This window comes from Euwallacea similis, chromosome 21 (genome assembly GCF_039881205.1).
Source record: "Euwallacea similis isolate ESF13 chromosome 21, ESF131.1, whole genome shotgun sequence".
NCBI classification, from domain to species: Eukaryota; Metazoa; Arthropoda; class Insecta; order Coleoptera; family Curculionidae; genus Euwallacea; species Euwallacea similis.
The window spans coordinates 3,496,842-3,523,492 of record NC_089629.1 but is presented as its reverse complement, the minus strand read 5'-3'; the positions used below and the strand labels follow the sequence as shown (position 1 = coordinate 3,523,492).

General features: G+C 36.6%; 2 protein-coding genes across 2 annotated transcripts; one reads left to right on the top strand and one right to left on the bottom strand.

The window, feature by feature from the left end:
• The first annotated feature begins 14,574 nt into the window (after window positions 1–14,574).
• Spase25 (Signal peptidase complex subunit Spase25) lies at window positions 14,575–16,021 on the top strand. Its single transcript, XM_066400592.1, has 5 exons — window positions 14,575–14,710; window positions 14,832–14,900; window positions 15,266–15,399; window positions 15,469–15,624; window positions 15,688–16,021. Exons 1-5 carry the CDS (start codon window positions 14,669–14,671, stop codon window positions 15,872–15,874), a joined length of 588 nt encoding a protein of 195 aa, XP_066256689.1. The 5' UTR covers window positions 14,575–14,668; the 3' UTR covers window positions 15,875–16,021.
• Window positions 16,022–17,864: 1,843 nt separating this feature from the next.
• Sidpn (similar to Deadpan) lies at window positions 17,865–20,723 on the bottom strand. Its single transcript, XM_066400587.1, has 2 exons — window positions 20,366–20,723; window positions 17,865–19,147 (listed from the first exon to the last, which is right to left on the bottom strand). The coding sequence occupies exon 2, from the start codon at window positions 19,113–19,115 to the stop codon at window positions 18,351–18,353; it is 765 nt and encodes a 254-aa protein (XP_066256684.1). The 5' UTR covers window positions 19,116–19,147; window positions 20,366–20,723; the 3' UTR covers window positions 17,865–18,350.
• Window positions 20,724–26,651: the final 5,928 nt, after the last annotated feature.

Below are 26,651 nucleotides of genomic sequence, written 5' to 3'. Positions count from 1 at the left end.
ACAGGATCTTCAGGTATTACGTCGAAGAATTCTAGAAGCTTGTTGTAAGATTATACAATAGATGTTTGAAGAAATGCCACGAAAGTTTGAAGACCAATTTTATCATTGCATGGAGAATAACGAAATGCATTTGAAACTTTTCTTGAAAAATTAAGAATTATGGAAAAACTTCAATAAAAAAAAACTACATTTTAGCACGGTTGTTTAGAAAATTGGAACACCACACAAAAAATCAACATGTCTCAGCATATTTATTTTTAGTTTACATTTCTAAAAATGGGAGCAGCAGGGGGGGAGGGGTCAAATTTTTAAAAATTCACCCGCTATATAGATATTAAAGAAACCTATAAATATTTATGATTATATTGACGAATATAATATAAAATGAGGATACATGCAGGAAATGTGTATTTTTTTGTGGTGGTTCGGAAAGGTAAATTAATAGTTGTTTAATTAAAGATATTCTTTTAAGAGAGTTGGTCAATTTTTTAATTTTCCATACGACAATTTATAACAAATCCTATGGGCACCACAATCAAATGTTTCTAAAAATATAACTACATACAATGGCGGTTTACTACACACAAAACATGAAGTGTCGATTGATTTACACTGATAAAAATCGTTTATTTGTATTTATTAATAACGCAATGAAATGCGCAAGCCATCATTAATGGGAAACGTTTGTTTAAACCCACATTAGTATTTGTCAATAGTAATAATAATCCTTTTCTAAAAAAAAAATATTTGCCTAATTTTGTATTTGCACAGCGATAAATAAGACAAACAAAAAGGGGCGATAAAAGACACATTTTTAAATTGGATAATTTCATAATGGCAACTTAAAAGAAGCCATTTTAAGTATGCAATTCGAAACTGGAACTTAAATTTCCAGTTACAAGTATTTTCATATAAATTGAGCTACACACGTTATTTCGACTATTTGCGTACTATGTAAGATATCTTGTGCAAATGCCATGTAAAGCAATACCGGAACACGCGCGATTTATTTTTGAAGTATTTAGCCTTCAAAAGAACAAGTAGTGGTACTAAGCTCGCCATTTATGTCTATATGAGTAAACAAAAATGTTTGCTGTTTATCTTGAGAAGAAGTAGTAAACTATTGAGATAAATAGGCGAAAGGAAGAAATATCTGCAAGACTGACTCATCGACCTGTGAATGGCACTAGAAGAATTCACGGGTTATTTTGGATCCCGTGTTCTTTCGGTGCCATCCCTGGGGAAGATGACATCATCGAAGAAACCGAAGAAACATCGAGAGTGTACGAATTATGACTTATTAAAGCAATTTCTCCGTTATTAACATGAAGACATTATGAGTCTCTTCCTCAATTACATCGAGTATTTACCGATTTATTCATGTAAAAAGAGAAGCAAGCCTATTTCTTGGCGACTAGTCTTTTATAGCAATTATATGGGCATTGAGGAAAAATCGCGTTACTTACACTATTCAATTTTTTTCAATTACAGGCCGCGTTGTAAAGGGAAATTCCTTGCCGATTTAATGATGAGAAATTAAATTTATTTCAGTATTATAGAAGTAGATATTATTGTTGCCAGGGACCTCTGAAGAAAATTAATTACGTAGGTTGTTAAATTGAAAGTCAAAGTCTTGATTTCCTTGTTTTAGGTGATGATAATTAGTATGTGACCACGATATGTAATAACACTCTATATCTAAAAATAACGTGACGTAACGTTTACTCTAAATAAATTATTAGGTTGTCCATAAAGTCATCGCGTATTATTCCATTGAGTAAGTTTACCTGCCTTAAATTGTTGCTAAAATAATTTATTTGCTATTGATTCAAAATGAAAAACAATAATGAACATTTTCGATATATTTTTATATCGTACTTTCGCGAAGGAAAAGGCACAATACAGAGTAATTAAAAGTTATGTGATGTGTATAGTGAATTGATGAAGACAAAATTTTGATAAAATCAAATCGTCCATTAACTATATATGGAAAATTGCTGGCAGTCTAAACGTATCGAAATCAAGCGTTGGAAACCATTTGAGACAAATTGGATACGTTAGTAAACTCGATGTATAGATACTATATGAACTCGAGGCACTCTCTAAATGGGAAGAAATTGACCTATTTTTAAGACGTATATAGGTGATGAAAAATGGATCGTTTACAACAATGTTGTCCGTAAAACATCTTGGACCAAGCGTAAGGAGCCAATTCAAACACTCCAAAAGCGAATATTCACCAAAAAAAGTTATGCTATTCGTCTGGTAAGATTAAAAAGGTGTCCTGAACTGGATAAATTGAGTAACAAAGTGAAGGAAAAGCGGCCAGGGCTGGTAACTTATGCCTGCCAAAAATTGCTATAACTTCGATGGAATGTTTTGCCACATCAATCTTATCCCCCATACTTAGCACCATTGGATTATCGTCTGTTTCGATCGCTGTAAAATACCCTTAATGGAAAACGTTCGCGACTGATGACCTTGTAAAAACAAATTTGGGTTAGTTTTTTACCAAAAAAGAGTCTTAATTTTTATAAACGCGGTATTATGAAATTTCTTCAAAGATGGAGAAATGTTGAATTGAATTAAAAAAATCTATCTATTTAACTCTCAAAACAGCTCTCCGTGGTCAGTATCAGCAAAGTATTGGAGTTTTACACTTTCTGAAAATTTTTGAAAAATCCTGATTCACTTTAAGAGTGAATTTGTGCACGTACTGAGATATTTAAGAAAATATAGAGAATAAATGGATTAAACTTTAATTTGATCGATGAACAAATATATTTTCTTGTAATAGTTTAGTACTTTTGCATACCGGCGTTTTATTGTGTTTAGGCACACCTGCTCCGCCTTAGCAACTCCTGATCTCATAACTACCAGACTTTTACTTAAAATAAAAATTATTGAGTCACCTAGGAAACAATACCAATGATAATCGATAAATAACAACCGTCCGCCTAAAATTTCACAACTCTCTTTCTAATTGAAATCGCCTGTGATTGCGTCACAGTTCACAGAAATTGGTAGGTGAATGCACCATGGGGTTTCGCAGTGCCGGTTTTGTACTAGTATTAAGCGTACCAACTAGCTCTAAAGGTTGGTTGTGCCTTTCTTAATTGCTAATGGCTGGGATTTTCAGTTTTTATCGCCACTTTTTGCCTGGTGATACTTATTGTTACATCATGTCGTGTCAACGACATCCTAAAATGCCAAACTAGGGTCGGGTAGATCGCAATATAACAAAGTTATTGTTTTACATCTGAGTGAATGTCAGTGTAATGATATGCTGACATGGGTGTAGTATTGAGGTTATTTGATGGAGTAGTACAGTCTACTTCAACCAATGCTTACATTTATAGGTTCCTTTCTACACGTTATCGGTTAGTTCGGGTTAGGGTCAAATTATGCGTAAGGATCCGTTTTATTGGTATAAATACGAAAATGTGAGGATTAAAGTGAGTAATCATGCGATTAGAAGTGGGAGTTCCCTCCTGACATGAAACGGAATGCCATTAATGATACAAATCGGTATGTATAAGGGGTGCCGAGAAAACGTTAACCATATTAAAGCTGTTAGGTTCATTAGAAATTTATATTCATTTCGTAGGTGTATATTCTATTTGAGAAAATATACAGTGTGTACACGGTAAGGATGCCCAGCATGGGGATCTTGTAAACAGTAATAGCTGCAGGCTCGGTTAAAGAGATCGATGAAAATTAAAATCACTTTTACATTTCTTTTTTTATAAGTTTCAATAGTCTTTGTTTTTGTTATTTCATTTATCGAGAATGGTTATCAACTTTTTTTTTAAATACAGCCCTGAAAATTTCGTGTTATTTTTCTATAGATATTTTAGTACTTTTGATTGTATGGAACACCCCCTCTAACTCTTCGATGAAAACAAATTATAAATGATACCACTGATATAAACAGGGAAGCAAAAATCGCGCATTGGAAGAAAATGCCTTGAAGGTGTAAGTTATTGGCTCTCGGCTACACCGTACCCTTTCCTGTTCCTTATTCAATTTATTTATGATTTTTTACAGCTCAATTCACAAGTATAACCCTACAACTCGTATATTTTTGGTTATTGCTACTGGGCGAGAAAGTGCTGAGATCTAGGAAATTGGTAGGTACGATAAGTGTGAAGTGCCCTCAAATTGGTATTGAGAGACACTTATTTTCGATTCTAAGTTCCATAACATTACAACCAAAAACAATAAATTCTTACCCATATTATTATTTGCTTATCAACCATTAACATTTTTATTGCTACTCGCCTTATTTGAAAGTCTAATCGTCATACCTTTTTTGTGCGCCTTGCATTATTCATGTTGAAAATTTGGATGGAAGCACTGTGACGTTACAACTATATCAATGAGTTTAATACACTTTTATCACATGGAGAGCTTAGGTAAATAGGTGCACGATTTTCAAAACTCGATAGCCCGAAATTGCAGACGTTGGATTGTGTTGCGGAGGAATGGCCGATGTATTAACAAATAATATAAGTTTGTGAACCTTTATGTATCATTAAATTTTGTTGAAATAGAAAAAACAAAATTGATCAGTTTTTTTTTTAATACAAAAACGCATAAATAAACAAAGAAAAACTCCATTAATTTGAGTTCACGCACTCTCATCTCGATTTAAAATCAAATCAAATCCATCATCCTTGATCAATAAAATAAAACAAAGAAGGAAAGTCATTTACCCACCTCAGCGGTCTCTATACCGTACGATCCAAATAGGTTGGTATGCAAGCGAAACAAAAACAACATCGGAACAGTGGTAGTACCCACAGCATCAGCGACTAGTACCATCGATAGTCTGCATGGTTCATCAGCTATAAATAATTTATTAGGTAGTACCATGGCAAAAGCAAAATCGCTCTTTGCTCTAACCCAGAAAGAACGTTCACCTTTAACCAGCTGGAAGCATTATTTTGTGTAAAGGCTTTGGGAAAACGTGCAATAGTCAAGAAGAGTGATTGGATTGCTTTTAAGTTCTTTTCCTATCTAATGGTTGTGGTAATGTTCTTCCTCGGCCCTGTAGATGAGTTTTACGGCACTTAAATGGAAATTGTGAGCTTCACTGAATCTTAATGACAAGCAGTCTCAACAATTTTGCATATTATCTTAGACAAAACCATCTCCGAGCATATTTTATTCGGAACCAGTATTTTCATAAGATACTTTGGTCAGATTCTAAAATACTATAGTCCCTTTCTTCTTTCGATCTTGACAGATTAAATCTCGGGCACGATTCTTCTATCTGTCTTCCTTAATGCCTCTCTTGCGATGTTGTAACAATGATGGACAACGGACACGGCCTGGCATATAACTTGATGACTCCAATTGTTTTTATTTCGAATGGTTGACAATAATTATTTCCGAGATCACAATTGTTTTGTGATAGCCGAATATCATTTGCCGTTTTTTTGATAATGTTGCCCGTCAAGGTGGTAATCTGCTTACGAAGATTGATAGCGGAGTAGTAAATGCGTAAGTATCAAATTTCTTTAATCATGGCAAAGAGCTAGAGAGACCACGGCCGTTCAGTCTTCTCATTTAATTTTAACACTTTATGGAAAAATGTTGATTGCAAGTTCAGGAATTTTGTAATTGATCGGGTGCAATAGGTGTCAATCAGTCAAGACAATCTGATAGAATGTTTGTTTGATATAATCTGAACATGAGGCAGTGTCTGTCAAAGACGGTGGTTGATTATTATCAGGATCATGACTAAGATTTCCCCCTTTCTGTTACGTATGTTGGATGCATGGAATTCCTGGGAATGTTTCTTTGTCCAATAACAAGTGTACCATTCAGCCTGTTTTATTTTGAAAAAAAAAACTAAAACCCCAGCAAGAAGTATTGCAGTTCTGTTAGAATTTTCACTGCTTTCGATATGCCTAAACTGAAATGGTTGGGGTTTTCAAAGTTAAGGGGAAAAGCTCAGGCGTTCAAGTGTCACGTCAACTGGTACGATTTTATATGAACCCAGCGAGGAGAATAATTTTTCGAAATTCTGGGAGCGCAAGGACAGGGATGTAGAAGGAAGATGGAAAACAGTGGCTTAAAGATCTGTGTTACTGATCTTAAACATCACATTTTAACTTAGCACTTCCGATTCGAGTAGTAATATTCGAATTTTTTGAAACACGGAAAATACATTTTTGGGATCCATAAATGGAATAGTTCGTTTTGTAAAGTAACGAGCTAAAAACCTAATAAAATATGCATTTGAAACGAACAAAAAGCGCTGGTAATAAGCCATTTCCTGTTGGTCACAGAAAATCGAAAAGCTACGCCAATGGCAACGGTTTGAAAACCCGACCATTGCGTGTCTAATGAATTTGTAATTACAGTTTAGAAACCGGTAAATAATATTTTTCCCAGCTTTAATTCCAGTACCAGCGGTAATTTTACTCGTTTTCGACACCGAACACAATGTAGAAAATAAAACTGTTTCGTATTGTACGCGGTAAAAAATGTAATAGGAAAATCTTTTTAGACGCTGGTACAGGCATTATTCATGGTTTGGATCGCAATAATCTTAGTGGTAAATCAATTAATGACTTTGAAATTAACTATGGCCCCATGATGATGCGAACGTTTCTGGCCGGTTCTCTCTGTCTCGCTCTAGCTCTATGAAAATCGTCAAGAGAGTGCATTTCGTCCATCATCATTGATAAAAGGTACAACGACCTCGTTGCTCGACGTGATGGGAAATACCATGGAAAATGTCAGATTATCTAATTTTTCTTTGCCAATATTTAATTATATTTAATCTCAATCGCGAAAACTTTACTGCAAAATTAGGCAGTCATGTCTTTGGGCGAACACAACGAAGAACTTTCACATGCTCCATAACATGACATGATAATTCGAAAGTTCATAGATTTAAGTCTATCGGAACTTGACGTTTACTATCATTATCTATACAAATTCGGGCCAAAACTCGTTTCTGATGACGTCTCACTTCCTCCACTGTTATTAATATATGTTGAAAATTACATGTAATGTTTTATTGTTGGCATTATTTCAAGGTCTAAATTAATAAAAAAATATGAATCTCAACCTGGCAGCTCATGGATGGCGATATGTGTTGATTAAGATGTTATTTTCCTTCCAGTTAATTAGCACATTAGTCTTGATGTAAAATTTTTGTCTAACTGTTATCGTGTTTCTCTGAAAATAAGACTGTGTCATATTAATTTTTGCTGCAGAAGACATGCTAAGGCTTTTTTAAAGGGGATGTCTTATTTTCCATGTATAATAATCAATATTTGTTCAAGCTCAAGAAACATATTTATTTCTTACTTATAAAGAAAGTCATGTCGTCTTCTCCTGAAATATCATCATGAATTTCCAAACCCGAATTCCAGTCTGAATTTGTTCCGTCTTCATTTTCTCTAAGACCATTGGCCCTAGCCTCTCGTGTTAAGCAATAGCGTTCTCCTTAAATGAGCTTTTCTTGTCCAGGTAGCTTGCTTCTAGGGCATTGACAACACAGCTGCCTGTTATTTTATTTCATATATTCTTCCTCCAAGTAACGTCTTATCATTGATTTCCATATACAAATGGTTATTAAACGATTTATTTATACAAGGAAGTTTGTTACGGTTTTAGCAAGATGAGTCTAAGCAGATTTCCACTTTTTCAGTTTAAAGAACATAAATCTTTCTTGCTCTTACAGATGGTTAGAGAAGGAACTTTCTTTCCAGCGACATGAATTTCCAAAATACATGTAATGCGTGTAAGTTTCTAACTAGCGGAGGAAATATAGATAGCAGAAGAACCCTTGACCCATAAACACTGCAGTTTTACCCATACCAAACTTGTTCGAGAGTAGATACATAGAGAAATTGCTAATCATTTCACTATTTGACAGTATGTCTAGCTGTAGTGCCATTGCAAGGGCAAATGTTTGAATACCAGCCGTAGGAACAACCAAACACTTTGCTCTTCTGTCAGCAATCCATTCAAATATGATGTTTTCCAATTCGGGTAATAATGGTCGTCGATCTGATCCACACTTACGCTGCTTGGCATTTTCCTCGTCGACTTGTTGACTCAAGAAATTGTATTCGGATCGTTACTTTTGGCCCGTTCGTAGGTCCAATTTCTTTTGCATAGCAAGCTTATGGTACGCACAGTGCGTACATCACCATTCGCCCGCCACTGACCGACACGCAGGCTGGGAAAGGGGATTCCCTAAATCATTCGGATGATGAATTTAACTAGGGCTTATTTTCGGGGAAATACCGTGGCTCTGTGGCCATTCTGTTAGTTTTTAATGAAACCTTTCGAACACGAAACGGATCCATACGAATTTGTAGAATAGGGCCCCTGAAGAGCTAAAATTTTGAAGTAATCTGGAAAATGGTTCTGTGAAAATGTTGAAACGAATGAAAGAAAAGTCATTTTGCAGCATGTTATGTTTTTAAAATTGTGTTCTTTGTTCAAATGATTTTTTATAGGTGATTCATTTCTCTGAAAATGTTATAGTTGTTTCTACTCGTGGCCCCAAATTTCAATAACTGCATTATAAATAAAACAAACAACAATTTTTAATAACATTAAGTCCGTTGATCCGCAACGACGAGGAATTCACGGAAAAACTCATTTCGTGCTTAGTAGATGAAACCTATTTCATAGTTTCGTTGTAAAAAAGGCCGAAAAAATCATGGCAATCTACGTGAAATCAATTTCTCGTCAAGAAGCGATAAAAAGTAAAAAAGACACGCCGAACAAAATTAGTAACAGGATTCGTGAAGAGCTTTTTTAAAGAATAATGACTTTGCGATCGAGCTCTTGCTTCAGTTTAAGCTCGTTCTTGGCTCTAGACTATTTCCTAGCCACTACAATTGCAGTGGCGTACTTCGTGTTAAATCAAGACTTGTTCTGAAAGAAAAATACAATTTCTAATTGACTTGCACCTGGTTCAAACGAAAATCTCGTCAGAAGAAGGATGTGGGAAATGACAAGTGTTGACGGTTAATGGTTATTTTCCGCCTCGGCTTAAATATGAAAATTATATGTCTGCATAATCCTGACTGCATAAATAAAATCAGCAAGTTAATCACACATACACATAGTTTCGTGCGTACATATGACGAAAGTTCATATATCAGCAGTTAGAAATGCAGCAAAACTTCAAAAACCGCTAATTTAAAATGCGCTCTCCTGCGATGTAAACTGCTAGCAGCTATTTATGTTTCCCTGTATGCTGATATATTAGGTTGTCGGTAGCAAAAGATATGATCTCTTCTCGGGTTGGTCTTAGATCCGATACCAGAATATGTTGCAGAATTTAACTACTTCCTTTCTGTGCACGAATAAAGCTCTAATGAAAATGATTCGAATGGATCTAGAACAGGTTTAACAAACACACGAAACAGGAAAAGTATGACCTTCCTGAATCTACATACATAGATATCAAAGCGGAAATGCGTGCTCTCGGGAGTTTACTTGAACCTATTGAAAAATACAGTTAATTCTGATTATGATTTATAGCACACGAGGCAGGAGGACCTGTTTGGAATCTTGTTTTCAGTGTCAGAGGGTCAGAGGTTTAGTATTGCCTTCTATATGATGGTGTGTTCATTCGTTAACACAGTCACATAGCATTAGAAGATTTTTTTAATACCTCATTATCATGAGCATGAGAAATTGCTTTATAGGCTCAATAACAACATTAAGAAATTTATTGTCTCCGCTTCTTCTTGTTTCCCAGGTTGACGACCAGGATGGCAATAAAATCGGAACCGTATTGTAATCTTTGCAAGGTTATTAAATGAGTTAAAAAAAGGAAATCCTATGGAAATCACTGGTATCAAATGCTCAAAATTTACTGTGTATTCTGAGGATGGCTCTATTTTAGGTTCGAAACATCGACAATTACAGTAATTTACATACTCTGGCAGTTTCACTTGTTTCATCCCAAACTGTCTTCATTAAAAAATCAACGGTAATTTGTGTTCATGCCAGTCCGGTTGCTGCAAAATTACTCCGTTTTTTGATGAGATCATTAATTTGGGGTTGTTCCAAAATTACTCTTACTTTTGCATTTGAAGTAATTTCCAGTTGCTGCCAGACGTTTTTATTTATATCGAGTCAAAGTATCGTAGATCAAAGAAGTTGAACCTTTTCCACTAACTTATTTTTATTATCCTTTGCTAGTTTACGATGGATTCTTCAGCTTTATTTTACTTTCTACCTCTACATCAATTCTTTGTCAACTAAATACTCATTTATTATAACAGTTTCCACAATCACTAAGGGTTCTAACCCACATGGGGTAGATAAAGGCAAACATGATTACATATGGTTTTTGTTGTTGATAAAGTACATTCGTTATATATTTCAGAAAGTGTTCCATAGTGTTTGTGTCGAATGTATTAAAACGTATGAGGGCATTATTTACATGTTTATGCTTCTGTTCATAGGGGTTTTTCATTCTGAATAAGACCACTCCAGCGACTTTCCTAGTCCAAAATTTGCATGCAAAGTCTAATTATTACTTCCTCTTTCTATTATAACAGTATATCAACTTATAACTCACCTCAGCTACGTGGAAGCTATTTCTTGAAAAGTAACTGTTATATGTAAATCACCTTTCTGCAACTAAATATTGTATGTGATTTAATGCCGGAGATTGATTAGTCCAGTTTCGTCTATATCGCACTTTTGTGTTCAGTATCTGTCCGTATTTAGCTATCGAAGTATATTTGTAAGTTCTAAGGATTAAGTAGCATGTTTCTATTGAGTTAACAAGTGCCTCGAATCACATATTTTGGAATTATTATTTACGTCACATCATAATGGAACTTCCTGACATTGTAATAGATGGTGAGTGTAATTTGAAGAAAATTCAGAAGTTATTACAATGCTTGGAAATGTATTTTGATAACCAGAGAATCATGCATAAAGGTCGTACTTGAAAAACAGATAGTTATTGAGTGCAAAAGTTCCTAATGTAAGTGATACTAACGGCTTTATGGATATAATCGAGGCGTTTGTGTTTGGTGTTAGTTATATAATTAGTAATAATGGTCAATTAATAGTTACGGATGATATACCGTTCCACGTAAATCGCATCACGTCTTACCTCATGTTTAGTCAAACAAACCTGAAACTTCAGCTTGGTCAAGACAAGTACAGCTCGAATAAAATAATTACATTGTAACCACTAATTAGGAACTAGTTCTCCAGGTGGGATAACTGTTACATGTTAATTGTAGCGATGTAATAAATATAATAAATGTAAAGTGGGAAATATTCAGAGTTCACTTAAGGGATTCTCTGGATAATACGAACATTTTTATCGTTTTCCAGGTTCCAAATTTGATAGGTATTTAACAAATTTCCAAATTCCCGATAAATGAATAGTAGAAGAAAGATCTATAGCTACTCGGACAAAATCACGGTTGTTTTCAATTCATTTTCGCTCTATACAGTTTTTCAAAGCCAATCCGACATCAACACTCAACACATCACCCAGAAGTACAAAATCAACATGATGTAAACACCTAAAACAATTACATATACATGACGAGTCACAAGAATTCGTTTGTAACGTATTTTCTGACTATATTTGGCGCGTCCTACATTGAGTATCTCTTCAATGGCCATTGTTTGCTTATGAAAGAGTGCGACAGTAATATTAAGAATTATAAAGCAATAGGAGTTCTGTTTTAATTGCCTAAGCTGTGGTCTGCTGCCTAGTCTATTAATTTATGCTAATTACGTAAATATGAGTAAGCTGATGTTGACGACCTGATGGCGGCAATTTGGTGGATTTATGAGGGGATGTGTTGGGAAAGTTGTTTCGAGAAAAATTGTTTATGATTACTGAAGTTCCCCCATTCATCTCTTTTAAAAGAATTTGATTGGAATAAGTTTTTCAAGACTCGCAGGTAGTGGTGATGGCACATAATGGAAGATTTCAGAGTATATTGTTATAGCTACTACACCTGAGGCAAAATTAGTGTTAAACCTGAGCTGTTTCCACCAGGTCCAAACCAGAGAGAGCATCCTTGCGGAACAGGGTTTTCACGCTCGGCTTCCTTCAACGGCAGGTTGTCGGATATTATTTCCCGGACGTGGCAACTTTTATATAAGCTCTCTTAGTTAACTAACTGATGGAGGAACGAAGAATAAAATCAGACATTTCTCAATTTGTCTCCTTTTTGCAATCCGTCACAATCATCTCCCAACAGCATCGATTATGTCAGATAGAGGTATTTTTCCTCCTTTGTCTATTCGACCACTCATCGATGTACCATCACCGGCAAAGCGCCCTGCTAATAAACAGTTTTCTTCGTTTCCAAAGAGAAAGTACGAACCACATCGTCGTGTTTTAGGTCGGAGCAAAGAGCGATGGTACCAATCCGACGCGATGCGATGGCTAAAAGTGCTGGGTCATGGGAGAAACGCGCCATAAAAAAGCCCAAGTGGAAATGAAATACATGAGGCAGGACGGCTAATCTATTGCTCATTCTACGGGTTCAATTTGATGGAGTATTGAAATCACCCATTGAAACTGAATTTCAATGCTTGCGGTCGATGTTGCGGTTTAACTATAACTTCTATTGTTTATTTTTAACTTGGGTTGGAAAAAATTCTAATAACGCAGTTTCAGCTAAGTGTCTTTGCGATACAAGAAATATCGGGTTCTTATGCACAACTAATTATTGCTTTTTATCTCTAGGAAAGTTATGGAGGAACCTACTTTATTATATGTATTATAGTAAGTTTAAGTAAAGAGTAGATTGTTTATGAGAGCGTTTTTTCTTCTCTCTTAAACTCATTTTTTTTAGCTTTCTACTTCTCTGCTCTGTCTTCACTTACTTCTTTATTCAGGCGCTGGTCAATTTAGGTATGCCTTAAATTGACAATTTGCATATTGAAGTCGAAATGGAGAGTGCAGAGCGCAAAGATATGTATTTTTTCTCTAGAGATTTTATTGAATCATAAATCTTATGGATGAGTTTCTCTATGATGAAAATGTTTCAGGCTTTGAAATTGTTGGTTCTCATTCATGAGACAATCAAGTGATTTTTGCCTATAAGAGTGAGCACTTGGGTGCCTGCAAATAAAGTCTGGATTTAATCGCAACAACTCTCCGTTAGAAATCGTATCATTTGTCCGTATGTTAGAGTACCACTCTTTGCAGGCTTCACCTAATCTACGATTGATTATTTTTCATTAGCAATTTGTCTTGCGATAATGTTCTACATACGTACAAATCTTCAAGGAACACTTCATGCCAAAGAATGGGTACTTGGTAGAAACCACTATACTTTACAAATTAAATAATAGATACCTTTTATTGCTCTTACATTACCTAACGATGCAATAGGTATACACTTATAAAATCAGCGACATTCCATCATCATAATATCCATCTAGGAGTCCTCAACGTCTCAATTAACTGCTGCTAATGCATTTGTAGATTCCATATTTTTCGCATTCTTGTGGCTTGCAGAGTGGTGCAAGTACACGAAGCGACCGGCTGGTAGTGTCAGCTGGTCTGGGTTCTTCCTATAGACAAGATGGTCTTCTCTCTTTGCGACGCTAACGGCATAATCGAAGATAGAAGAATGTAGCCGTTCGCCATTGCTTTGCTGCTGCAGCTGCAGTTGCTTTAGCAAATCTTAGATGAGAGTACCTTTGGTTAACATGGGCCATATGGACGTCTTCTTGCCGATTCTTTGTTCGGAAATTAACGAGGAAATTAGGTTTGTTTTGAGGAGAATAATAACGACAAGAGCACAACAAAGTTGTCTTTAAAAGACTTGAATCATCAACAAATCTCATCAAGATAACCAACTTATAGATAGCTAATTAGGAATCAATTATAAAAAATCCTGTCGCCCATTGGAAGTAGTCTGCTATAACGAATGTATTAATTGAAAGCAATCATTTTAATTGCTTTACTGATAAATAAATTAATTGCCGCAGTGGGGTCAATCATGTTACGGGACTCCGGTGCACTTTGTCATTTTATATAATCAAACACGGTCTAGTTGGTGTTTGTGATATAGAAATAATTGGGGTATATGAGCCTCAATGGTGTCAATATAGCATAAAAGAGTTCTACTTACTATATTACAGCTAAAACACATTTTGGCTTTAGTTTTCATAATCCTTGGTAAACAGAATTTTAATAAAAAAATAATAGGTACACACATAAAGAAATACTACTTTTTCCAAGTAAATGTAACCTAATTATATTACTATATTAAAGAAATCTGGGCTTTAATTGTCATTAAAACGCATGATGTAAGGCGATATGCATAGATGTTTAGAGAAACGTTCTAATTTTGCTCATAGCTTATTTTATTAGTACTATATATCGGAAAATTAATTTTTGTGCAACTTAATATTTATATTAAATACTATAATCTGTTGTCGACATTTATCGACATTTTCTACACATGCACTGAACTGCACCAATAGAATCCTCAGTGTTCTATGAAATTCGAAAGTCCTTAAAAGCTTAAATGTCAGAAACAGCTGCTAAGTTAACTTCAAAAGAAGTTGACGTTCAAACTTTCCAGTTGTTTAAATTAAAAAATACTGACGTGGTCCACTGAAATATATTATTTACTGAAAACATCCAATTAAAAACAGCATTTTCTATAAATTTCAACTTATTATGGCTCCTAAAGAGGGCGATTCTAAAGGGAAAGAGGAGAAAGTAAGTAGGTTCAAGCTCAGAATTGATATTCAAGTGGAAATATCAAATGGTTGCATTGAAATACTTTCCGAACATTTTCCAGATTTTCTGTTAGATATTTTTTAATGAAAATGTATTTTAGGAGTCGGTTAAAATTAACAAATGGGACAGTTCAGCCGTGAAGAACTCGCTGGATGATGCGGTAAAAGAGGTTTGTGTGTAAAAATATTTGAATTTCGATTAAACTCACTGGACCTTACAGCAGCATATGCCATGTTTATTTTGTTTTTGGCCATCTCTCAGTGCTTGTCTATGAAATGGGAATCCAATTTTTTTAAAATAATTATTGTGGAATACTTTTTAAGTGAGTTGTTTTAATAGCATTACTGGAAACTACTGTTTCCACAGCTTATGGAAAGGCAATTTTTTTGTTTTTTTGTTTTTGATATTACCTGATGTTTGCTAAATTTTTAACTAAATTGCATAATGAATAATACTGTATGCCTAGAGTGACTTCTATAGCTGCAAATTTGATACCAAGCATAAGTATCTCTGATTATTGTTTCTAATCTCTAGGTCCTCACTAAGAAGTTCAATTATGTAGAAAATTTCAGCCTTATGGATGGTAGATTAGCCATTTGCACAATCGCAGTAGGTGTGGCCACATTTGCCTTACTCTGGGATTATTTTTATCCATTCCCACAGTCTAGGTAATCTTTCAGAAAAAATCTTTAACCTCATTGTCTGCATTTTAATTTGTTCATTTATTTACATTTTAGACCAATTCTAATATTCAGTGTTGCAACTTATTTCTTCATGATGGCCATCTTAACCCTCTACACCACATACAAGGAAAAGGGCATTTTTGCTGTATGTACACAGAAGGAAGGACAAAAGAAAGGAACTGTGTGGATTGCCAGTTCTGCCATGGAAAAGTAATGCTTTGATTAAAACTTATTTGTATTTGCCCTGCTCTAAAATCCTCTTATTACTCATAGGTATGATGACAAATATGAGCTTCTTCTTATTATAAAAGACCCCAAATCTGGAGCAGTGAAAAGCATTGAATCGAGGAAAAGTTGTGCCAATTTCATCACTGTGGATGGTCTTATTTGTCAAGATCTGGTGGAAACTGAGGTGACAAGGCTACACAATTCCCTCTTGAATGAACGCAAAGAGAAATAGAGAAATATTATATTTTTTTATGTCCATTTTGTTTATTTAAGAATTTGTAAGAATTTTGTTTTAATTGAGTCAAAAATGGTTTGTCAGGTTTGTGTGGAATTTGTATTTAAGCTAATAAATATGTTGAATAAAAAGTGTATTCAGGAATCCCAGGTTATTTATTGTTCATCTATTTTTATTTTTTCCGTATTTATACATGATAGTGGAAATTCAATAATTACTAATAAAAGGTGTGGGGATGTAATAAAATTGAGACTATGAACAAATATTCAAACCATGATAAAAATATGTAGTCCAAACACCTTGTATTAGTGAGACTTACAATTAGCCATACAGGTTCAATTTATTTCTCATAAACAATTAGTCAAATCTACGGGGTGGTGTTAAGAAGGACATGCATTCGCTATTCACAAAATAACATTTGAGATAAAATTATGAATACAAAAAAAAATAATTACTTATAAACGTGATGAACGTCACGTGATAACATTCATTTGTATTATAAGTTGCCTGAAATTTAACGTGATGCTAAATGCATATACACCATCTTAAAGTATCCCTTTGTAGTTTTCTGTAGCGCCATCTAGGGCTGAGTAGCCAAATCGAGTATTATGCAATAGAATTAATCTGTCCCCGTTTACGTAGGTGCTGCGCGTGGTGTTTAGATGGCGCTATCAGTCACGGAAAAACGACGTCCCATTTTTTTAGGATTTTTTTCAACCTCTAAGAGTAGAGTTTCAATAAAAGCGATATTTCATATTTTTTGAAATAATTAATAAGAAAGGCCATTCCGAACATACTCTTGGAACTTTGGTTGCCAAACAATAGTGTGAGGATGGCTTTTTTACTCGAACTTGTTTTCTTAATTTCCGAAGATGGAAATGAAAACAAACATTTAAAGTTAATATATATACACGCTTTTTTGTCCCCCCCCCCCCCATATAACTCGATAAACCCCCTTTCTAACTCCGTTTAGTTCTTCTTCGTCTTCCAGAGTAGCACCTCCAAATTAACAACTTTCTCTGATTTATTGCGAATGCCGCAAAATACTTGCCCCAACAAAGAGCAGACTTCGACACCAACTCGTGGAAACTTCGTCGGCATGATAATCAAACGGTTTCCCCCTGCTCGGAGCAGAACTCGCCATTTGGGAAACTCCTCGAAACTCCTTCCCGAGCGATCCGCAACTTTGTGCTCCGCTTGCCGGCACCCCAGACTCGGCTAAGCAACTTCCAAACTTCCGAAAGTTGGACTCTCGGGATGTTCAGCCACGTGGAGCTAGTTGTTTATTAAAAAATTTCGGCGCGCAGTTTAGGAAACTTCTGTGTTTTAAAGGTTATGGGGGGTGCCAAGTTTAGGGGGTTGGTTGATCATGAATAAACGAAATATATTTTTTTAAGCACACGCCTGCAGATGGAGAATATATCAGTGTTGGTAAATATTTCTTTAAAGAAGGACGATCTAATAGATAGATACATAAATAGAGCTTTTTATTTGAAACAATCGAGCTGTCGATCCCTGAATCTTCCATTTATCCTCCACTTCCAGGAAGCTTATTTTAGTTTTATCTCAAGTTAGTCTTGAAAATCAAAAAGGATTAGCGTAGAAAAATATATTTGTAAATTGTTCATCTTGAACAGAACAATCTAAAGATATAATAACATACTATTTCATTTGAAAAATTGAGATTTCGGTCTCCGAATGGGAAGGAATAGATTTTCAAGTTCGTTTCAGTTATTGTAATCTTCATTTACTCGAGAATAGCTCCAAAACCGAAATAGATTACTATAGGACAATATACTGGTAATTGATTCTTTAGAGTAGGGAAACTTAAATACATAATAATACATAGGGCCTTTCTTTTCAAAATGTAAGAATGAGTGATTAAGCTGATTCGAGTGTTTTTCTAGTTTTCTTAAATTTATCGAAAACTGAAAGCGGGTCGGTAAAGTAGGAGAATTGAGAGATACAAATAAACTCTGCATGGTACTTAATTTTAACAAATTTTATTAGTTTTGACATCAAATTACGGTCAGAAGAACAATTTCATATATTAGTTATTTTACTATTTACAGATAAAAATGCAACATTTGAAAAACTAAGTAAAAAATTCCTAGTCCTATTTTGTAATGTTTATAATAGTGAATCCCTTAGTGGTGCATTACAAAATTTAATGCTCGTTTTAGTTCTTAATGATTAATAAACTAACTAAAGCCTGACCTATATGTATATGTATAATATTTATAAAGCCTAGAACATACTATCACATTACCTTAAGAAACGTACGAGCAGGAAACAAAATAATAAATTGTAATATTGCACTAATTGCATGAAACGTCTGTTTTAATTGAGAACTCATCACCAGAAGTTAAAACTCATTAAAAATAGTGATCTTGTTATTGTAACATCAATTGGATGTTGAAATCAAAATCTCCTTTTCGTCACTCTCTTCGATATTTTTCCACACTTAGATGGTCTACCATGGCCTCCACATGCTCTCCATCTGCTCATTGCCCTTACTATAATCGAGAGGTTTCTCGATCTTCACTTGCACCTCGTCGCCATCCCCACTAGCCTCGCCAGAAGGTCCAGGACTGGGCGTCCTATCAGCTGCCTGTCGAAGATTAACTCCCAGAGCATTGGCCAACTGCACATAATGCTCTGGGAGCAACAAAACAAAGTTCCCATCGTAGTTTTTGATAGCTTTCGGATCTTCGCTCTTCACCTCCACTCTACTAGAATTGCTATTACTATTATTGGTATTATTATTGACTTCTTCTAAGGTAGACGAGTCTGCAGGATGCTGGAGTCGTTCTTCCACAGCCGGAGCGATATTGAGAGCTTGTCTTAAATCCACGTCGACCTCAGATACACAATTGTCCAAGTGCCTTAGCAGTCTCTGCCTCACTCCAGAATCCATGACAGTCATGGTTTGAGCATCAGGTGTCTCCAAGTATCTCTGGACTTCCCTAACGCAGTCCGAATATCCGGCTTTATATTGATTAATGCCCTTCACGTCCAAGCTCCGGTGTCTCTGGAAATGTCGCACGGTCAGCTCGAGAATGTCGGCCTTTTCCAATTTGGAATGTTTCGTATTGTCAGCCTTGGCTGAATCTAGAATTAAGGTTTTCAAAGCGGCCAGACTTTGATTGATACGGGCTCGACGTCGTTTCTCCATCAGCGGCTTATTGGCTCTTCTTATTGGTTCAGCGCCGGCGAGCCGTTTGGCTTTTGCTGTCATTATTGGGTCATGGACGTCAGTTGAACTGTCGTCTGAAAAGGAAATAGAAACGATATAATGCGTTGGTAACTGGAGAAGACTCATTTGCATAAGAAAACGAAACTGCAGATTATTTTTGTCACCAAATTGCTGCGCTCTCGCTGCCTGATAACGAATTCGAGCATATAAAAAGTTATTATTTATATATTTTGTGACATGCCACGCTATCGCATTCAGTTTCTGCAGACTGTCCTGCAGCAATGAATACGCACTTTTTGGATGCTCGAATTCGTCATTAACTTCCATGTTTCCGGATTTTTACAACTAAAGTGAACCTACGTAGTAAAGGAACAGTGGACTGATTACGATTTAAGTTTGATTCCAGGGATCATTACATTTTGACTGTAACATACCCCTGTTTTTCATTGAATCAAGTAAGCGTTTTTCATGCCATTAGAGAGTAATATATGAGAATTTACTTCACCATTTTGACAGCATTTATGAAATCTCCCTGCTAGTTAAGGTTTTAATATTCTAGGAAACTGCTCCATCATAATTGACCCTGACGTTTCTCTGTCTCTCAATCGGCCAAGTAGGACATTTTTACGATCGTGGAAAATAGTTAAAATGTCCTCTATAGAATTTCTCTATCATATACTGTTCTATTTAGATTCCCGTTAGTTCAAGTACCTATTTTCCACTTAGATAAAAGTATCCAGGATTTTAGAGAAAGACCTATAATCCTCCACTTTTAATATCTGATTATTCAAAAATTTCCTTTTAGAGGAGTCAACCGTTTACTTTACGAAAATTTTCTAATACGGAAAACTGAAAGGCATTATTTCAAATTACCCAAATAGGTACCAAATATGAAAGTATAGAACAAGAATAAGAAAAACCATGGAAACACGAGTAGATACAATAAGGGGTAAAGTTCTTGTTTGTTATTAAACACTATGAAAATAGGAATGCCTACCTGCTAAAGCGAATTCAAAAGAGTTAGATAATGGCTATTTATGGAGATTAAAAAATATTTTTGTGTTTAAAACTAGGATATAACGTACGTAGGTCTCTATTTCCAACATGAGAACTCTCAAGTACGAGATGCGGAATAATTAGTGCTTAGGACCAATAGGTCAAAGTAGTGGTCATTTCATCTGGGTCTATCTCTACTTTATCATTGCTATGAAAATTATCCTCTTGACAAAGTTATCCGGAATTGATTTATTGGCTTTTAAGATATTTTATCTTAAACTTCATTAGTCACTTACCCTTCGCTGTTACTACTTCCGTAATGTTTGTAAATTATTCTCCCAAAAAAACCGAGTTTTCGCTCGCCCAACCGTCCAACCAAAACTTTGAAAAACAATACCGACTACTCAACTATTCCAGTTTTCAACAACTCTCATATAATGATTAACAACTCAAAGTAAAAGTTACTTCCAGGTAACTTTCGGGACACTTATTCGTACGAGCTTCGCACGTAGATGAGTTTGTGGTATTATTAGTTGCGCGACGCGGATCGTATTAATATGACGTGCCGTGAGTTTCGTCCTTTCGTAAGCGTCACTTTCTGGGCAATGAGGCGTCGAGTGAGCGTCGCCGACGTCGGGGCGGCCAAGGGGATGCGCGGCCGGGGGGACCTTTGGTCGCGTGCCGACACCGCCACAGAGCGCTGACGGCGAGGGGTACGGTGCACGGGGATATCTAGCTGTGAGAACTGGAAATTCCAAAATGTTTTAGATAACAGAAGTTCTATTAGTCGGGAATTTCTATTCTAAAATCTGGAAAAAATTATGAATAGATAGAGTTGAAATCTCAAATGTTTTTGTTAAAGACAATAGTTAGGATTTTTAATGCTAAAGGAGATTTTGGTGGGTCTCGCGGGTCTTATCGACGATGCTATTTGTTATGGTCTTCAAGAGCTTTGAGCTAGTTTGCGACGTAGAAAGCAACACGTGTTTTATCCACGAGGAAGAAGTTTATTCCTAATGAGTCTTATCAGCAATGACGCATATTGCGTTTCTGGAAACATTTTGATGTTCACGGGATATTGGGGATTCAGGGGGCGGACGGGACGGTGCTTGTTAGGCACGAGACGCGTCAGACACGCGCCGCAGCCGCCGCCGTGTCCACGCCACCGCCGCAGCCGCGACGCGACGCCAACGCCGATATGGCGTCGCGTTTGATGGACCATAAAAGTCTCTTGTTCCTGTCCTACAATAAACGTCAAAACTTAAATTAACAATCAATATAACGTCAAAATGTAGGTCAAAACCCAATTGGGAACTTCAAAAATAAGTTGGTAATATCAGCCATTTTGGACTACAAAACCCCATGAAAATCAATTAATTGTAATTGTCTCTCTCGGAAAATGGAATCATAGTTTAAATTAGATTTGCAGTTCTCAACCATTGTAAATTTCCCGAATCTGCCCAATATTAGTATGTTTTCAAGGAGTTTCGAGCTGGAATTGAGTGAATTTATAACCATAAAAATAAATAATGCAATGAACAGGAGAGGAGTGTATACGTTGGTTTTGTGCTGGACGGGTAAAGAGCAATTTTAGACTATTTACACATCCTTACCAACGAAATATTTTGCGGTATACGTATGTTCGCTTGATCCTCCTCCTGCACCAATCAGCAATCTCCGATTCGCAGGTTATGTTGTGCGATGCAATATTTTTAATTTACATCCAAATTCCCGCGGTATTGTCTAAACATCATGGTGCAACTGATGTAACCCTAAAGCAGTGGGCGATTCGGCTGCTGCCTCCTCTGGCCGGCTTTATTACTGCTCATTTACCGGCCAACCTGTTCTGCCCCCGTGAGCCCTCGCCGCCCCCAGGCCCCGCCAACGGATCGGATGAGGCAATAAGTGTGGGTAGCGGAGGGTGGCGGTCGTTTAGCACTTTTGGAAAAAACCTAATGGCCTTTGTGGGGAACCAATATTAACTGATCGTTACTAGTTCGATTATTTCTGATCAAAAAGACTACGGGACACCACGGTTTCATTGCATTTTGCTTAAAAAACTATAGAGTTTTTTTATTTGATAAGATTGGTTACTCCAGGCAAAGCTGGCGAATTCCAGAGGTTTCTTAGTTAAAGATTTCCTTTTTAGATGTTTTATTCAAAAAAGATTTACAGATGTTTGAAACAAATGTTTGTTTTTCGGAAATCAACTAATATAAAGCGATACATCAATTGTAGAAGAGGTAAGAAAGAGGATTGTAAAATGTCTATAAGATCGGGCAAAATTAAGATACAATGAAGAAAATCTCAATGGCGAAATTTTCATAATTTCGGACAGCCTGTAATGAGACATAATCAAAAGACCTTCTACAAACCCTTTTTTCACTATGACATACAGACAGGTATGTCAGGCCAAATCAGACGATTAGGAAATGAGTTCGACGTTAGAATAGTTTTTAGGAGAGAACTATCTTCCAAACACAAAGACAAAACAAAACCAATAAAAAAAATGAGACATTTTATATGAGCGAAACGTCTAGACCTTTGAAAAAGAGAAGTATACTTCCATGCGAAAAACTACCCTGCGCAGATTCATTTCTCAAATATTTCTCATCTCATATTTGGCAATTATGCACACACACTACCGAGACGCTCGAACTCGGAAAATTGTCATTTCGCAAAGATTTCACTTCTCTTCTCCCGCAGCTATTCTAATTATCTTTGCCACTTCTCATTTCGATAGTAATTGCGTTTCCTTCACCGTCGAACACATTGTGTTCCTACCTCGTCCTAAAGCTGCCCCATCGACACCGTCAAATTCGTAGACAGCACTCCTTTAATTATTAACACTGTATAGAAATAATTTAGAGGCTCTATGCAAAAACTCTACAATATCAGAGCCATCGCCTGCTCTGCGGCATAGGGCGTTTGCCCAGGGCTTTATGTGGTCGCTACAATTTTATGTTTGTCCGGTTTCATGCGGTGCTGAGCTGCTCAACAATACCGGGCATGATACGCAGTTTTTACTGCCATCGGATCACATATTGCGGATGCAATTTCAAACGATCAATTCTCTGGCAAGTCCTCTATTTTACTCCTTTCTGTAGTATCCTACTTTGTAGGAATATTGTCAGTCACAAAATTACCCACCGGAAGATAAGTAATTTTACGTTTAATTACATTTATCCAGTGGCGAATGCTCCCTATGGAGTGCTTACATATTTTATTGCGACCCGTCCCTTAGAGGTCCTGGAGTCCTCTAAATCTATCTTTAAACCCTCTTTCGCCGTCCCAGGTAGGGAATAATAAATATTCAGTTACACGTTTAATCCTCCTTTTACCTTTCGAGTTTATTCGTTTCTAGGGACAATTTGCAATTCTCTTCCTGCATATCCTGTTGCACGCAAATGTAACACCCAAAAAACTGCTGATATGTATTTTCCCCATTTAAGAATCAAGCCACATCAGAAATAAATCTAAATATCAAATTCCCCTAGAGACGAATCATTTTCTTTCTGCATTACCCCATATGCCCTAAAGGATTCCCAGCAGGGCCGAAGGCCACGTCGCGCCTTTCGTTGTCACGTGCTTATTATTTCTTTAATATTTAAGGGCGCGGGGGTGCCCTGTGCCCTACAGTCCCATAATCTGGCCGCCCTCCTGCCAGGGGCGCAGCACTCGCTCGAAAATTGAACGCAGCGTCGAGTTCCCCCGTTGCCAATTTTGATTGAATTACTAATTGAGGGCATCGCAATTACATTGGGTGTGAATGTGAAATATTTAATTGTTCTTTAACTGGAGAATGCAATGGGTGTGGTTTGGTTTCAAAAATGACAGGAATATCCATCTCTCTCTATTGCCGAATTATGTATGTAGATGATTTACTCATCTCTCTAATTAATAAAAAAGTTTCAAATGAAGCAATCAGAGATTTAGTTAGAGCTGAAGTTGCAGTAACTGCTCAATGAAAAAGGGCCAAGAAAATTCTGGGACAATGAAATTACGAACTTCATATTCACTTTATAGAGGATCCAGAAAGAAAATTGGAATAGGAAACTAAATTTGTAAATATTCTTGAAGGGATCTCTTGAAAAGAAGCCATGTGTGATGTCTCAATGCCGTAAGGCGGAGTTAGAACTTGAAAATTTGTTATAAAGTTGAGATACTTCAAGTAAAAGAGTCGTCACATAGATAAGAGAGCGTCAAGAAAAGAATTGAGAAGTCATAAGCGTTACGCTTATCATCTTCGTCTTCACCTGAAATAGTCAAGAAAGAGACTCATGATTCTCGAAGGGATATCTTCAAAAGGACTTTCGTCTCACGCCAGGCAAAGCCTCACCATCCAGCCCCAGAACATGGAATGGGTTAGACCAATATTACAGTCTTCCCATATTCCATCCCCTATTTTTCTCGACATTTTCCTCACCTCAGACCTCATAAATTACGACCTCTCATCACAGAACTACACACACTTACCCTCGTTCAAACGCGAGGCGGCGGCGTGTCATAAAATCCCGCCATCGCCACTGCTGCCACCGTCGTTTTACTTGCCCGCCATAAAGTGGAGTTTTTACCACATCCTTCGGTATTAGAACTTCTTTGTCTTTGAGCAAAAAAGTCTTAAAGTATTGAAAGATTTATGTTTTATCGTGAGGTACATGTCTTATCACGTTACTATCTTAGGAAAGTAAGTTATGGTCTAATTATAGGTTAATATATTTGATATTGAGAAAGTGAGGGTAAAGTTAGAATTAACTTACAAGTGAGGTAAGAATGTTGAACGTGCACTTTAATGAGATACTTGCGTCAGGTGGATAGCTAATTGCCAAACCTCTATCGAACCCGATCCTTACTCTGATACTTATCCTATCATAGTAAATTTTCGTAAAATTCACAGTTCCTGCTATAATTAATTGGCAGTTTTAAGAGTGTATTCCCTCGCATCGCTCAAAAATCTGATTCTCTGTCCGTAAACTCTCAATTTTCATGAAGCCAATATTTTCTCCTCCGCAGTTGTTTTCACCCCGAAAACGCGAAATATCTCCGAGGGCAGATCAAGGGAGGAATCATGCATTCCATAAGTGCACGCGAGTGTCGGTAAATATGCGCCATTAGAATGGCAAAGAGCGAACATCGTAGCCTGAAACCGGCGATGTCACGCTTTTAAATCTGACATCAAAACGGTTTGTTCCTTTTCTGGAACAACAAAGGGATGGGAGAACTCCCCGAGAAGGGGATTTGCCAATAACAGACATATAGCGCCTCGTCTACTACTGCTCTGCGTTATATGGGTGCAGCGTAAAATGGGACGATTTCAAGCAATTTATCCGTTAATCTATTGGGACTGAATACAAAATTGTTCACACATCATTTCGGTGAATTTTTTTTCATTTCTAAATTGCTAGTTTTCTAACGCAAAAAAAATTGTTGCCGTGTGTAGAGTCGGGAGAGAATGGAGGTCGTGGCGTGTACAAATCTCACCTGGATAACGTAAGTTTATTTTGGAAAGGGTTCACCTTCTATTGTTTATGCGACAGTGCTAAGCACATGTACACATACGCGTAATTCTTATCAGAACCCCCCTAAAACTAATCATCCACATCTAACGCTTTCCCTCCGGCTATTTTGTTTACACGTCTTTCTAATCCAGGGAGATAAGCGGCAGTTATCCCTTTCTGGCGTCTCGGTCGGCAGCAGTTTTCACTTAATTACCCCAGGGCCCGAAAGCGTCCACCGGACCGCCCTTATGCAGGAGATCCGCACCCTTTATCACGCTTGACGTCGCCCTCGTTTGTTTGCCAGCTCTGTTCCCTTCTTCTAATATCTGGCCTAAATTATGTTGCTGCTCGGCACTCCCGTATCGCGGTATTAATAGCCCCAACACCAGACTGTTCACAGGTGGGAACCAGGATCTTCTTTTCGAGCTGTTGTTGTAACAGTTAGCAGGAGGCGTCTTGCTAAAATTATACCTGACGGATAGGGGCAGGACCGGAACGAATTAAACAAAAAAAACTTAACAAAACCATCAACCACTACTTTTACTTACACGTGGAAATTCTAAAATTGTTATTACTCCATATTATAATTATTGCGAATGGTTATTCATTATATCGAGGTATTTTGAATTGAAATCGCATCAGCGCTGCAGCCAATACCCGAAACCAACTTTTTTACTTCCTCGCTGAATGTTCTTCACCGCACCCCGTTACAGGGGTGGTACGTCGAGGAGGGCAAATAGAAAAAGGGATAGAATTAACAAGAACAGTTTAAATTGATTCTGCTGAATATTATGATTATTACAAACGGTGATTCGTTATATCAAGGTATTTTGAATTGGTAGCGCATCACTGCTGCAGCCGATAACCGAAACAAAATTTTTTTATTTGCAATATTTTAAGTGACATAACTGCGCTTAATGGCAATTCGGCTCGATAATCGAAAAAACCATTTCCATGTAGGACAAAATTAAAATACAGAATTCCAGTTGGTGGAAAATTATTATTGACCGACTGCGAGCACTTTATTGTTTTCAACATACACACATTTGACTCTCACGGTCACATCTAGGAATTTAAACCTTTT